Source organism: Morone saxatilis, unplaced genomic scaffold (assembly GCF_004916995.1).
Source record: "Morone saxatilis isolate NCDOM2014 unplaced genomic scaffold, NCSU_SB_2.0 Contig3, whole genome shotgun sequence".
Taxonomy (NCBI): Eukaryota; Metazoa; Chordata; class Actinopteri; family Moronidae; genus Morone; species Morone saxatilis.
This window is the reverse complement of record NW_023339873.1, coordinates 3622030-3637741: the sequence shown is the minus strand read 5'-3', so window position 1 is coordinate 3637741 and position 15712 is coordinate 3622030. Positions and strand designations below refer to the sequence as shown.

Here is a 15712-nt window from a genome sequence, read left to right as displayed (position 1 = left end):
TTATAGCTAAAAAATAATAAAATAATTGTATAAATATTACGGTCTAGACCTGCTCTGAAAAGTGTCCTGAGATAACTTCTGTCATGACCTGGTGCTCCTATAGTGTCTGCACTCTACTTGAAGGCAGTCTGTGTGTTGCCTGAGAGGCAGGGACCATAAAGCCTGCAAATCACTTGCTATTTTTAAAGCTTAAATGCTGTGAGAAACGTGGTAATAACTGAAGGCGACTACTATTAGCATCTGCAACATTTTGAGAGCTTGTCACATCTCCGTTTTGTACGGTCAGAGGAAACAGTTTCAAGGTCTATTACTGACTGAAAGTGAAACTGTAAAAGTCAGGGAGACAGAAATAGGATTTTGAAATGTGAGAGGGGGACATGTGCCTCCTATCACTAGTGGAAACCCTATCAGGACTCTCTTGGAGTAACCATGTTCAGTGTGTTGCTTTAGCATGTTAACATGCAAATGTTGGCTCTACTTAGCTCTGGAATACAGCAGGGGAGGGTAGATATTTTATGCTATTTGGTCTAAGTGGCTTGGCTAAGTGTAAACCAAGTTTTAATTGGATGAAGATGCTAGATGAAAAGTCAAAGTTACTATAAATCATCCTCTGGGGACCATGAATTCTTGTATCAGATTTTTCAGCAAACCACAACAACAACAGTTGTCAAGTAAAGAAATAAAATAAAATCCTCATCGTGGATCAAAAGCTCCAGAACAGCTACTAAATGGACATGATGTGTTTTGTCAGCAGCGGTTTCCATGGTCAGGAATGAATGTTGAATCTTTTTGTACTTCTCAACCAAACCTAATTCATAATAGAAGCTTTTTTTACTACAGTGTACTGACTTTTACAGTTATACTTATCGACTGTCAGTTTATTAAAAGACTAATATGGATATCCTTGTGTTTACATTTTGATCACAGCTTGCACGTTTATTAGAAAAAGATTTTAAATTCACACAAGGGGAGGTTTGTGTTTAAAGTTTTCTATCAATGAAAACATTTGCACTGAAATGGGGTTTTGACATTATTTCACTCCAGAATGACACAAAAAAAACCATCTTGGTCAATCTGACCTGCAACTTCTGTGTTGGGACATGACAACCTCTACAAAAACATGAGCCAGATGCAAACTGAAAGTATCTCAACTGTCGATGCACCAATTTGCATCAGCGTCAAAAGTAAAAGAAAGAAGATGTCATGTGGAAGTTACAGACACCACAACGACCACAGGTACAACGAATAGGAACATTTACATAGGCCTTTCAGAAAATATAGTCTTTATAGGAAATCTGCTTCTGCCAGGTCCAGATGTTTTCTGTATTACTGCAGGGAAGTTATTTTCAGTGAGTTTTCTTTTACTGAAAAACATGTACTTCCAGGGATCATTTCTTTAGGTCATGATTTGAAAATCATAAAATCTCGGTCCAGAAGTTGTGTAAAAATGGACAAAAGCAGATTGTGTGTTTTACAGTAAAGAGGCAATGATCACATATTTGGTCGCTGAATGATTTCCTGTTCGGCACAGTGAACTGAGGAGTGGACAATGAGTAATACTTTCCCCCAGGCTTCCTCAGATAATCTCACATCCAAATCTTCTACTCCCTCGAGGATTTTATCTCTGGCCTGAAATTGATGTCTGAATTACTGTATCTGACAAAGTTTGTTTGATAAAGGGAGGGTTACCTCACAATTAAATCAGAGAGTGTGGTTTTTGGTAAGGTTGGCTGCTCCCATTAATTAATTAATATTTCTTGCATCCAGTATCCAGTCAACTAGAAAAGGACAAAGGGGAGTCTAAAGGTGCTTATAACTGAGGGGATTTTTCTTCTGGGGAACTGAAACATTTGAATCTTTACCTTATTGAAACCCACTCAGATAATGTTTGTCGTTGCACATTCCTCATACAACTGAACTGCTTTACTACATTTCAATCATTAATAGCGCTCCCGCAGTTTATCTGTTACAATTCTAAGTCAAGCCAAGGAAGACAGAAGTCAGTGGTTAACAGACTACACTATGCCCACTCAGATCATGTTTCCTCCATCAGAGTCTCATTCAGAAACACTGAACAATCATCAACAGTGGAGAAGAAACCAAGTCTTGCCACAGTTTCCTTGCTCTGAAAACAAACATCTGAACTCTTTACAAACACATTTCTCAAGTCAAAAACTAAAGAAATGATCCCTGAAAGTACAGTCTTGGTTGGTTCAGGATGTTTCTCAGGGTCTTATGTCTGGAGACGAGCACTTTTACTCCTGGTGATCTCCTGTGGTTCAGCGAGACACTGCCCTTACAATCACAGCAGCATCACTGCCAGACAGGCCTCTTTTTAAGTGCCAATCAGCTCTTTGATCATGCGTTTCCCATCATGCACTGGGTCTTGCAGTCAGTGGAGAGGCACTGATCTCGATCTCAGGAGGTTATGGTTGTGTGCATGATGTCAGAACCAGCCGGCATCAACTACGACACAAATCTAACCGGCAATGTTCGATTCTGTGCAGGCCTGGATCATCTCAAATGAGCCTAATTATTCTGTGATCGTAGGAGGAGTTTTCTTTCTTAAGTACAGGAGGTCGACAGGAGTAAAAGTGCTCGTCTCCAGACATAAGACCCTGAGAAACATCCAGAGCAAACCAAGACTATACTTTCAGGGATCATTTATTTAGTTCTTAACTTGAGAAATGTGTTTCTAAAGAGTTTGGTCTCGCTGTCCAAGATGACGAGTGCAGATGTTTGACAGATGAAGACTTTGTTTCTTCTCCAAGGTTGAAGACTGTTCAGAGTTTCTGTGTGAGACTCCGAAAACAAATATGATGGTGGTGTAAAGGCTGCAGTAACAACATAAAAACAAATAAGTAAAGAAAATACATACCAAGTCATAAATCATGCTGTTTTTTTAGAAAATTTTGGTAAACTGGCTGCTCTTAGCAAGCGCTTTATATAGTTATCTTAACATTTCATATTCTGAGGGCCAAAGTAGTACACAACATCAGTACGTTACAAAAATTACAATACATAATACATTACATTTCTTTCTTGTCTTGGCGAGAATCAAATCAAACAGTCTTGTGACATTGTGTGAAGGAAAAGCCCCTGCAGTTCAAGTTAAACTGTTAAAACACTTAATACCAAAATACAATCTACTTCTTCTTATGTGAAAAAAGCCTCATGATCACTGCTGAACAGTGGCTGGAACTGAGAAACATTTCAAATATGTAAAATCTCTATTAAAGATTCAAATGGAAGAGAGCTTTCATCACTTTCAAATGTCAATAAATAACTAACACAACAAATTAGACGGACATAACAAACAGAGGTTATTGATACAGAGGTTTATAGAGAGAGTTTAGTTGGTTTTAGAAACATTTTGTATCTGTATGTGTTTGTGTGTTTGTATGACAATGTGCAGGGATGAGTGATGAGGAAGAGGAGGAGAAGAGCCAATAATGATAAAGAAATATAACATTTTTAAAAAGAAGAAAATAAAAAGAAATACGTACATACATGCACATATGGATATTATGTAATGATACTAATAATATTACTGGAAACCTGGGATTTGCAGGAGTTCACTGCAGATCACTTCCTCCTTTCCTTTCTTTGTATTTAGTTTTCATAGATTACAGGACAGTCACTTGTGTGTGTGTGTGACTAACCACAACCACCAATGCAAAAAACACCAAAACAGTTTGAGTGAACAAACATGATGCAAGATTTAAATCTTGTGTAAAATTACTTACACAAACATTCCTCATACAACTGAACCTTTCTGTTGTCTGTGGGAGTGTGTGTCTTCTACATTTCAATCATTAATAGTAGTTCAGTTGTGGACTTCTGCCTTCTTAAAAAAAATCATTAGACAATTTTACTGCACTAACATGAGTTTGTACTTCTTGAAGCAGGAAGTTATTTAAAACATAAAACAAATTTAAAACTAGACTTTACTGAAGACTATGTCCACTCAGATCATGTATTCTCCATCAGAATCTCATTCAGAAACTCTGAACAATCTTCAACAGTGGAGAAGAAACAAAGTCTTCACACCTGTTTCCTGCTCTGAAGGAAACATCTGAACTCTTCATTGTGGACAGCAAGAACAAACTCTTTAGAAACACATTTCTCAAGTCAAAAACTAAAGAAATTATCCCTGAAAGTATAGTCTTGGTTGGTTTTGGATGTTTCTCAGGGTCTTATGTCTAGAGACGAGCACTTTTACTCCTGGTGACCTCCTGTGGTTCAGACAAACACTCCTCAGTCACAGCATAATCACTGACAGAACACACCAGCCTTTATTGAGTTTTTGGACTAAAATTAAGTCCATTTTAATGGAAGCGATGTATTCAGGGCATTTGTATTCATAAAAGTAACATAAATAAAATAAAATTCTTTCATGTTGAATTAAAGTTTTATGCACTCTGATGTACAAGTGTGTGCTGACAATAATACTGTCAGAGATAATTTCTTTAGCTTTTGACTGTTATGACGTTATTGGAAGTGTCTACTTGATGATGCTGTGATAGTAGGAGGAGTGTCTGAACCACAGGAGGTCACCAGGAGTAAAAGTGCTCGTCTCCAGACATAAGACCCTGAGAAACATCCCGAACAAACCAAGACTGTACTTTCAGGAATCATTTCTTTAGTTCTTGACTTGAGAAATATCTTTCTAAAGAGTTTGGTCACGCTGCCCATGATGAAGAGTTCAGATGTTTCCTTCAGAGCAGAAAACTGATGGGAAGACTTTGTTTTTTTCTCCACTGTTGATTATTGTTCAGAGTTTCTAAATAAGACTCTGAAGGAGGAAACATGATCTGAGTGGACTGTCCTCATATCACATTAATTAAATCCTTGATTTTACAGAATCTATTTTTGAAAACACAATCTTTCTAATGCAGAATTATCTCAAAGCAACAATAGAGAAGTTGAAATTCTCCAGTGTCATTATTTCTCTTTGAAGTTTGTTACGAACATGCCTGAATTTTTTTTTTTTATTGCCATATGTGTTCATTTTATTTTACAATGCACCACATCAGTCTTTTTAGGGGAAACAAATATGTTTAAAGAGAATTTTCTGTTAAAGTGGAAAAGGCAGCGCTAACTCAAGAACAAGAAATTTAGCTCACAGCCACACTCATCTGTCACAGAATGAGTAGAAGTTTGACTAAGAGTTTGTAAGTCCATCTGGGAATATTTGTATTTTAAATTGTTTCGGCTAAATTCTGTTTTCATGAATGATGGGAAATATCTGCAAGTTCCAGGAAGTTCAATCTTTCCAAAAAATGTTGAGATACTTTAAGATAAACACTTTAAATTAAAATTCTGAAACAGAAGGTAAACAGTCAGACACAACATATCAGTGTGGCCATGTTGTTAATCTGTCAGTGACGACGCTGTGATTGTAGGAGAACCACATGAGGTCACCAGGAGTAAAGGTGCTCATCTCCAGACATAAGACCCTGAGAAACATTCAGAACAAACCAAGACTATACTTTCAGGGATCATTTCTTTCGTTCTTGACTTGAGAAATGTGTTTCTAAAGTGTTTGGTCTCGCTGTCCACGATGAAGAGTTCAGATGTTTTCTTCAGAGCAGAAAGCTGGTGGGGAGACTTTGTTTCTTCTCCACTGTTGAAGATTGTTCAGAGTTTTTGAATGAGACTCTGATGGAGGAAACATGATCTGAGTGGACATACTGTACTGTGCTGAATCAAATTTTTGCCCTAAAAATCTCTAAATGCTCTCAACACTTCTTTTAGGAAATATCCCTATGTGCCCAAATGCATGGGCCTTTAAAGCAGGCAGTCATTTGCCATGTAGGTTCAAGAGCATTCAGGTTTTCCTTCAATCCAAAATCTGAAAACTGGTGTTTGTAGATTTGGAAATAAAGGTGCAATATTATGCGAAAACAATGACCACAGTTTCTTTGTGGAGCTCCAGAAACACAACCTCAGCTGAACGGCTTCACTTGGTGCAAGAAGGTTAATTTGGAGTCACAAAACCACCAAAAAGGTACAATGTAAAAAAATGTACCTGTCTCAGACAAAGATAACAGTAAGTGTGTTTCATCCAACTATTGTTTGGCACGTTTTGAATGTTTTGAATGTTCTGAGTGGAAAAGCCGGAAAGTGTAAATATTGACTGAGGAGACATTTGGATGGAAACCTGGCGAGTAACAAAGTGTAAGAGCTCCTGTTGGATTTGCTCCACAAAAAAAGAGGCCTGTCTGTCAGTGATGATGCTGTGATTGCAGGAGGAGTTTTCTGTCTGAACCACAGGAGGTCACCAGGAGTAAAAGCGCTCGTCTCCAGACATAAGACCCTGAGAAACATCCAGAACAAACTAAGACTATACTTTCAGGGATCATTTCTATAGTTTCTGACTTGAGAAATGTGTTTCTAAAGTGTTTGGTTTCGCTGCCCACGATGACGAGTTCAGATGTTTTCTTCAGAGCCGGAAACTGGTGGGAGAGCTTTGTTTGTTCTCCACTGTTGATGATTGTTCAGTGTTTCCGAATGAGACTCTGATGGAGGAAACATGATCTGAGTGGACACTTTTTTTTCTGAAGCTGATTAAGTTCTTTTAAATATTTAAGTTTTGTTTTGGGTGTATTCTTAACATGCTCTCTTGTCTTTAAGTTGTGTTTCATGTTTTCAGTATGATATTGAAGGAAGCTACCATCCCACAATACATTGCACAGCATTCGCAAAATAGCTCATAGCTTCAAAATGTGCAAAAAAGACTATGCTGGTGGATTTAAGTCTGCAGCGACAACTCACACATCAAAGTAAAGACAATATATAATTAATGCTCTCTTTTTAGGTTTTTATATTTGAAAATACTGTTGGCTAACTGTTGCCTATTAGTTAGCCATTTAAATAGTTTTCATAATGTTTCATATTCTGAGTGCCAAAATAGTGCATGGCCAACATCAGTACATTACATAAAGTGAGACATAGCTTGTTTCTTGTAAAGCCTTGTAGTGTGTGTTATGTAATGTAATCATAATAATAATAAAACTGGAAACCTGGGATTTGAAGATGTTCACCGCAGATCACTTCCATTGTTTTTTTGCTTTCCTTGTATTTGGTTTTCAAAGACTTGCAAGTCTTTTAATACACAGACTGTCACTTGACTGTCACATGGTGTGTGTGGGTGCCTAACCACAACCATCAACCGTATTTTCACACATACACAAACATTGTATTTCAGCATCTGTCATGGGAAAGCCTTTTGTGCTGCAGTGCAATATCTTTTTTTAATCGTTAATGGTGGTTCAGTTCAGGACCTTTTTAAAATCAGTTTTGACAACATCTTGCTGCAGCAGATTGATCTAGGTTCTGTTGAAACATGAAGTCAGCAAAGACATACAGGTTGACAATTTGTTCTTGTTACAAGTCTAAGAAACTTTCTGAGCAAGATCAGTTTAAATTTTTATTTTGAGACGAGAACAAGGTTTCCACTCAGATCATGTATCCTGCATCAGAGTCTCATTCAGAAACTCAATGAACAATCTTCAACAGTGGAGAAGAAACAAAGTCTTCACCAGGTTTCCTGCTGCTGAAGGAAACATCTGAACTCTTCATTGTGGGCAGCGAAACCATACTCTTTAGAAACACATTTCTCAAGTCAAGAACTAAAGAAATGATCTCTGAAAGTATAGTCTTGGTATGTGCTGGATGTGTCTCAGGGTCTTATGTCTAGAGACGAGCACTTTTACTACTGGTGACCTCCTGTGGTTCAGACACTCCTCATCACTGACAGATTTGTTTATTTTTGTGAATCATCACTGACATGTTGTTTGGAAAATGTTATTTGTGTGGATGTGTGACAGCATATTTTTTGCAGGGACAAAGGAGACACTTACAATAACGTCCTATCAGTCAAAAGCTAAAGAAATTATCTCTGACAGTATTATTGTCAACACACACTTGTGCATCAGAGTGCACAAAACTTTAACTCAACATGAAAGAATTGTCCAAATGTATGTTAATTTCATGAATACAAATGCCCTGAATGCAGCGCTTCCATTAAAAGGGAATTGATTTTAGTCCAAAATCTCAATAAATGGTGGTGTGTTCGAGGTCTTAATCTGTCAGTGACGAGGAAACAAGATCTGAGTGGCCATGTTGTACTGTTACAAAATCAAACGGAGACTGTTAATGTAATTATGATGTTTTATTTCTCAGAATTGGTAATGAAAAAACATCTTGTTAACCTTTAGGTCTTAGTTGTCTTCCTGTTTCATGAGGAAAGTCATGAAACTGCTGCAGCAAGATGTTGTGGGCAACCCCTCCCACCCCGGTCAAAAACATCTCGAGATGCTTTTTGAGACCAAAACCTAACAAGAACACTTTATATTCGACTGCAGCTGGCCTCATTAACAAAGACAGGGACCCCCACTGACATTGACTTCATACTGTGGTGAATACACGTTCCTGCACAAAACTGTACAGCTTTGTCATTTAAATAACATAATGTACATATTTTAATAATATTTTATTGTCCGTTTTCTATTTATCCTTCTTGACTTGCTAGCGCTTGTTTCTTTTTACAGCTATTTGTGACATCCTGCTAGCTCACCCGGTAGAGCTGGAGCTCCATGTACTAAGGCTGAGTCCTTGCTGCAGCAGCCATGGGTTCAAGTCCAACACGTGGCCCTTTTCCTGTGTGCCATCCCCGGTCTCTCTACTTTTCCTGTCTGTCTTAAGCTGTCTCATCAAAAAAATGCCCCAAAAAATATAGAAAAAAGTTGTTTGTATCTGGACTGAAAAGCTTCTTGGTCAACAGAGTTTCTCAACAAGCGGTTGCTTAACATACAGATGGAGTCGTGAGAGATTTGTGACACTAATTTGTTTCATATGTCTTATTAAAGAAAGATTAAATAGATTTCTAAATATTTATATATAACCCCCTTTGGGCTCCATTTGGTCATTTGAAAATCGAACACAGAAACATTTCATACTTAAATTCATATCACTGTCAGGATTTATGAGAACTTTGGAAACCTGAAACAGACATCACAGGTAAAATAAAGTTGAAAACCCTGAAAAACCATCCTGAGAAACTGGGTAACAAACATGGATACAGAAACATTTACAAAAACAGGAGAACAGAATGATTAAAGGAATATAATAAAATGTGCAATTTAAATCACATTAAGCTAGGTTTTGTATCTATGATCATACAGCGTCATCTGAAATCAGAGATTTAGCAGAAAGACAATTCTTATTTCACACAAAAATAAAAATCGAATTTTTAAGTCTGAAGGCAGTGTGGAGGGCTCACACATGGTAAATTTCCCATCCGCTAGGTTCAGTTCCTTGATCAACAGCACATGACACATTCATGGTATTCAGGCACGCAAGAGAGTTTCAGTTTCTTAGTTCTTATTAGTAGATCTGACACTACGAACTCAAACTGAGGTCTAACAAAAATAGGACTGCAGAATAGTGTTGCTGAGAAAACCTCCCCACAGCAAACACTTTGGCACTGAAACCTGCCTTTTATTTGTTCCACACAGAGAGTTTCACAATCTTTTTGACTGCCTTCAGCTTTGAGTTATATCCAGATAATTTGGTGAATTACTTGGTGTTTTCTTTCCCAGAAAATAATTCTGCAATTTCTCACAATGCTGCAAACACTCTAATATGTATCACACTAAATGCGTCACATTTAGTTTGTTGTGTAAGTGATAACAGATGTGGCATTTTTACATTTGTCTAAGTCATTAATGAACACTTTTAAAGGATTTTTGCTTTTAGAATAACAGAAGTAAGTTCTCTCATCTGTTGGACCGAAGTATTCATTGTAATTGGTGTAAAAACAGTGGACATGTTATTAGATTCATTTTTAACTTAATCTAATGATGCTATTGTGCATGTTGACTCACTGGAAAGGCTCTGCTACACTAAATGGAACGGAAACCTTAATTAGTATCAATGGTAACACCTGTGTTTACTCTACTAGTTCACATCAAAATGGCTGCTGGGAAAAAGGTCTATAGGAGATGATTAAGTTGCTGTTCAAAAAATGTCAATAAATAATAAATAAATAAATCCATACTAAATTGTCAAGCAATGACAATATACTGAATAGAATATTAATGTTGCATTACAATTACCTTTTATATTTTATTTTAATTTTTGTATTTAAACTTCAGATTCTTTTAGATTAAGGCATTATGATCTCAGATCAAATTAGTGTTTTTGACCAAGTGTGAACCTATGGTGACGTCACCCATTGGTTTGTGAAGTATCGTGTTGAAGCCTCGAGTTTGGTGTTACGGTCGTCGCCAGCAGAGGTGATGTACTATGAGTTGAGCTGCTCTTATTGGCTGCCTGGTCACACACAATCTCGTATTACAGCTAAACAGTATGCTAACATATGTTACACAGTAACAGAATCTTGATTCATATTTGATCAGCACTGCCTAGTTTGACAGTTGGATCTGAGTTTTGTGTTACATACCCTGCTTTACCATCTATTTTACTCTACACTGGACTATAATTTACAAAATGAACATCAAGACTTAAAACTAGAGATTGAAACCATAAACCCATTAAGAAACTGTTTACTTATCGGCTATAAAAAACATTTTAAAGACTTTTTTTATTTTTTTAGACATTTTAAAGTTTTTTAGGGGGGAAGGCAGAAAAATATACCTGATTCTGTGCAAAAGGTACAGTTAGTATAAAGCTGTGTTTGAGAGCAAAGACCTTACTTTGTGTCAAAATGTGTCAAATAACCTGAGTACAACTGTAACTTGAGTTTATACTTTTCCTCCACGCAGCGACTCGTCCACCATGTTGCACTAGTTGTCGGGCAGCAGGAAGCTGAAGCAGGAGAAAGGAAGGTTGGAAAGGCAGTCTGTGTTGACGGTGACCTGCATGTTGCCAAATAAATCTTGGCTCTTGTCGCCACCTCCCGCGTTCTTCCTCAGCTCCGTGAGTCTCCGCATGATCAGCTGGTGTTCGCGGCCTCTCAGCGGGCCTCTGAAATACAGAACAGCATCCAGGTGTTTCCTGCTGCAGGTGGAGAATAAAGAAGAGAACAGAAATATATTAACTCACTGCATTAAATGTCCAGTTTACCAGAAAAAATACCAACAGCATTTTCTGTAGGTTATTGAGGTGTTTAATTTATCAGTGACTGTAGGAGGAGTTTTCTGTCTGAACCACAGGAGGCCTGAATGGAATGCTGGAAAAATGTTTTTACACTTGACTGAGGTGGAACACACATTTGGATGGAAACCTGGCAAGTAAGAAAGAGTCAGAGCTCCTGTTGGCTTTGCTCTGCTACCATAAAGAGTCCTGTCTGTCAGTGACGATGTTGTGATTGTAGGGGGAGTTTTCTCTCTGAACCACAGGAGGTCACCAGGAGTAAAAGTGCTCGTATCCAGACATAAGACCCTGAGAAACATCCAGAACAAACCAAGACTATACTTTCAGGGATCATTTCTTTAATTCCTCACTTGAGAAATGTGTTTCTAAACAGTTTGGTCTTGTTGCCCACAATGACGAGTTGAGCTGTTTCTTTCAGAGCATGAAACTGGTGGAAAGACTCTGGTGGAGGAAACATGATCTGAGTGCAGCTTTCTGAAAGACTAACAAAAACATGAAGCTTGTGTAAATATTTCTCTAACTAGTCTGCAGTTCAACGGGAACCTATGATTAAAGTAGAGCTAATGAGTCAAAAACTTCTTTCTTCTTCAGTTTGCTACTGGGATGCAAATCAAATCAACCAGAATAGTTGCAAACACCTGTGTGGGTATGCAGGAACTGCAAAGAGCCACCCAGGTGTTTTCACTTAAGGTAAACTAGGTGTCAGGGAAATACACAGGAAACATGAATAACCCTATCTAGAGCCAGTGTTTGGTTTGTCCATTCAGTAGAAACATGGTGGCTTCCACAGAAGGTGACCCTTGGCGTCTGTATATAAAAATGTCTCAGTCTAAGGTAACAAAAACAGCTATTATTTTAGGTGAATTTATACTAATGAAAACATACAGATGAATATTATTATATTTATTTTTACCCAAATGATTGTAGTTTAGGCTTAATCACATTTACCCCACTCATTAGGAGCTCTAAAGACAATGTTAGGAGCTCTAAAAGTCCACTTAGATCATGTTTCCTCCATCAGAGTCTCATTCAGAAACTCTGAACAATCTTCAACAGTGGAGAAGAAACAAAGCCTTTCTACCAGTTTCCTGCTCTGAAGGAAACATCTGAACTCTTTATTGTGGGCAACGAGAACAAACTGTTTAAAAACACATTTCTCAAGTCAAGAACTAAAGAAATGATTTCTAAAAGAATAGTCTCGGTTTCTTCTGGATGTTCCTCAGGGTCTTATGTCTAGAGACGAGCGCTTTTACTCCTGGTGACCTCCTGTTGTTCAGTAAGAAAACTCCTCCTCCTAATGAAGGTGAAATTTAAAAGCACTGACTGCAGAGTCTTTCTTCGATTGTCATGGACATTTTGAGTTATATAAGTTAAATGGCGTGGATAAATGTCCCTCTGTCCCCACATGCTATTACACCTGTGTGCTGTTCACAAACTGATTAATGAGTCATTCAAAAATAATCTTTAGTCATGGTTTGTGCACAGTTGGGAAAGAGTTTGATCTTGCTGCCCGCAATGAATGAGTTCAGATGTTCCTCAGAGCAGGAAACACCCGGGAAGACTTAAGCTGTATTTCATTTGCACCTCCCATCGTTCTGTTACCATCAGCCCTTGCTATTATGCAACACCAGACACGGAGGCTTCTTGGAGAAGGGGGAAAGTTGGCAGGGGAGGAGTGGGTGATTTAAAGGGAATGCAACTGCTTTTGTAATCACAATGGATCATTGCCCGGTTGTGTGCAGTGTTCATTATGCCTTGCAAGCAGGGTGCAAACTACAGGGGAGAATCTTAATAAGAAGAATCTTAATATGAGCTCGCCTGAAAACATGATTAGTGAAATTTTAGGGGATTATTTTTGATTATTTGTGATTGTAAACATGCATGCTACTATTAAAATGCCAATGCTAAGATTTAAAAGAATGACACTGATTTAGTTGATGACTCAGAGAAGCTGTCAACTTTGGGAAGCAGATTTGATTTCTCTGTTATGTAGTCAGCAAACTGTGAGTCAATCAGCCAAGCATCCCGCCTTGTGAGCTCCCCCAAAGACCATGGTATAGTACTTCACAATAACTACCGATGCCTCTAAATGAGGAGCTGTGTCTCTTCCTCTCACCCTTAAATACCATAATAACATACCGGTAATCAATTCGGGCTGTGAAATATGACAATATATATTGTTTGGTGATAGACAATCATTGTTTGATATTATACTCTATTGGTTATTTAGTCAGAATTTACACTCTTTATGGCAATAGGTTTTATCATATTGACAGCGCTTTGCATTTTTCTACAGCATGAAATATGCATGAAGGCAACACAAACAAACGGGGAGTAAATGTGAACGGCGTAACTACAAACAGGAGAGGTACTCCGACCAGCCGAGACAAAGCGAAGAGCAAAACAGCATAATACACTCTAGTGAAGTAATTGCATAAAGTAAACTCTATAGCATGACAAAGGATCAGCTCACAAAGTTCAGTGAGTTATCAGATAAATGGAATGACACTTATGTTGGTGGGAATCCCCCCCGAGGGAAAGTGCAGAGAGGAACTCAACAAGCTTGTGCCAACTACTAATGAAACACAGCTTTTGTTTCTTCTCCCCTGTTGAAGATCGTTTACTGCATGTGGCTCTAATGGAAGAAACATGATCTGAGTGTTAATCTTGTTTTCTAGAAGTCTGTAGAACCATCAAGAGACTTCAAACTGCTTTTTAAGTTTATTATTGTGCAAAGAGTTCTTTGATGAACATTCAAGTGTTTAACTGTATAAACTGGCACGTAGTGAATCACTGAAGGTTGTGTACCTGTTTTGTTAGATCCGATCTGTTGAAAAATCTAAATAAATCAAAGTACACATGCTGACCTTTGACCTGTGTGTAACTACATGCAACACGTTTCTCAAGTTTAAACTGCAAATGTGCAAATAATATTCCTGCTACTGAATGTTGACCTCAGCTGTCAACTGAAACAAAAGAACCTCATCTCTCATATTTTAATCTACAGGGAGGTTTATGTGTGGTCCTTCCTCCTCAGAAGAAATGCTGACAACAACTGCAAAACTTGATCTTAGCACACTACAGTATGTCCACTCAGACCATGTTTCCTCCATCAGAGTCTCATTCAGAGACATTGAACCATCTTCAACAGTGGAGAAGAAACAAAGTCTTCCCACCAGTTTCCTGCTCTGAAGGAAACATCTGAACTCTTCATCGTGGGAAACGAGACCAAACTCTTTAGAAACACATTTCTCAAGTTAATAACTAAAGAAAAGATCTCTGAAAGTATCGTCTTGGTTTGTTTCGAATGTTTCTCAGGGTCTTATGTCTGGAGACGAGCACCTTTACTCCTGGTGACCTCCTGTGGTTCAGACACTCCTCCTACAATCACAACATCGTCACTGACAGATTAACAACATGGCCACACTGATATGTTGCGTCTGACTGTCTACCTTCTGTTTCAGATTTTTAATTTAAAGTGTTTATCTTAAAGTATCTTCCTGGAACTTGCAGATATTTTACATCATTCATTAAAACAGAATTTAGCCTAAAAAAAATTAAATAAAAATATTCCCAGATGGACTTACAAACTCTTAGTCAAACTTCTACTCATTCTGTGACAGATGAGTATGGCTGTGAGCTAAATTTCTTGAGTCACCGCTGCCTTTTCCACTGTAACAGAAAATTCTCTTTAAACATATTTGTTTCCACTAGAAAGACTGGTGTGGCGCATTGTAAAATAAGTTGAACACGAAGTAAGATCAAATGGGTGCAAAATAAGTCAATCAGATAGAACAAGGCACTAAATAAGAAACAAATCTTAGTTAATGAAAATGAGACTGAAACATTAAACATTTTTGTGCCAAACTGCAAAGAGAGATCTTAAACTTTTCTGTTCTTTAGGTTTAGTTTGCATCTAAGAGCTTACTTCATTATGCATCTTTTCTAGACAGATCAATTGCTTTGTTTAAAAGATTAGAACAAGCAACAGCCCACTCAGACCATGTTTCCTCCATCAGAGTCTCATTCAGAAACTCTGAACAATCTTCAACAGTGGAGAAGAAACAAAATCTTCCCACCAGTTTCCTGCTATGAAAGAAATATCACGACTCATCATCGTGGTTAGCGAGACCAAACACTTTAGAAACACATTTCTCAAGTCAGAAACTATAGAAATGATCCCTGAAAGTATAGTCTTAGTTTGTTCTGGATGTTTCTCAGGGTCTTATGTCTGGATACGAGCACTTTTACTCCTGGTGACCTCCTGTGGTTCAGAGAGAAAACTCCCCCTACAATCACAACATCGTCACTGACAGACAGGACTCTTTATGGTAGCAGAGCAAAGCCAACAGGAGCTCTGACTCTTTCTTACTTGCCAGGTTTCCATCCAAATGTGTGTTCCACCTCAGTCAAGTGTAAAAACATTTTTCCAGCATTCCATTCAGGTTTTAATGAAAGACATTAAAAAATGTGCCAAACAATAGGTGGATGATACACACTTACAGTTATCTTTGTCTGACACAGGTAAATTGTTTTACACTTTGGTGACCTCCAATTATTAACCTTCTTTGCACCAAGCACCTTATCTCTC

The 15712-nt window shown here is 37.9% G+C and overlaps 1 protein-coding gene, 8 non-coding genes and 3 pseudogenes across 9 annotated transcripts in view; 5 read left to right on the top strand and 7 right to left on the bottom strand.

Moving 5' to 3' along the window:
* Positions 1-2030: 2030 nt before the first annotated feature.
* LOC118337682 lies at positions 2031-2206 on the bottom strand (annotated as a pseudogene).
* Positions 2207-2641: 435 nt separating this feature from the next.
* On the top strand, positions 2642-2824 carry LOC118337685 (annotated as a pseudogene).
* A 1138-nt stretch (positions 2825-3962) lies between these two features.
* Positions 3963-4169, bottom strand: LOC118337698. The gene has a single exon (XR_004797179.1). It is a non-coding gene; the product is annotated as a small nucleolar RNA U3 (small nucleolar RNA).
* A 446-nt stretch (positions 4170-4615) lies between these two features.
* On the top strand, positions 4616-4823 carry LOC118337696. Its single transcript, XR_004797177.1, has one exon. It is a non-coding gene; the product is annotated as a small nucleolar RNA U3 (small nucleolar RNA).
* Positions 4824-5482: 659 nt separating this feature from the next.
* On the top strand, positions 5483-5689 carry LOC118337697. Its single transcript, XR_004797178.1, has one exon. It is a non-coding gene; the product is annotated as a small nucleolar RNA U3 (small nucleolar RNA).
* Positions 5690-6342: 653 nt separating this feature from the next.
* Positions 6343-6549, top strand: LOC118337689. The gene has a single exon (XR_004797172.1). It is a non-coding gene; the product is annotated as a small nucleolar RNA U3 (small nucleolar RNA).
* Positions 6550-7456: 907 nt separating this feature from the next.
* LOC118337680 lies at positions 7457-7665 on the bottom strand. The gene has a single exon (XR_004797167.1). It is a non-coding gene; the product is annotated as a small nucleolar RNA U3 (small nucleolar RNA).
* Positions 7666-8161: 496 nt separating this feature from the next.
* Positions 8162-15712, bottom strand: part of exoc3l4 (exocyst complex component 3-like 4) — a gene marked incomplete in the record, with an annotated part of 29753 nt that continues 22202 nt past the window's right edge. The window contains 1 exon segment of the mRNA XM_035673295.1: positions 8162-11025. Coding sequence (XP_035529188.1) covers positions 10812-11025 — 214 coding nt within the window.
* LOC118337683 lies at positions 11433-11590 on the top strand (annotated as a pseudogene).
* On the bottom strand, positions 12115-12321 carry LOC118337681. Its single transcript, XR_004797168.1, has one exon. It is a non-coding gene; the product is annotated as a small nucleolar RNA U3 (small nucleolar RNA).
* On the bottom strand, positions 14210-14416 carry LOC118337679. Its single transcript, XR_004797166.1, has one exon. It is a non-coding gene; the product is annotated as a small nucleolar RNA U3 (small nucleolar RNA).
* On the bottom strand, positions 15113-15319 carry LOC118337677. Its single transcript, XR_004797165.1, has one exon. It is a non-coding gene; the product is annotated as a small nucleolar RNA U3 (small nucleolar RNA).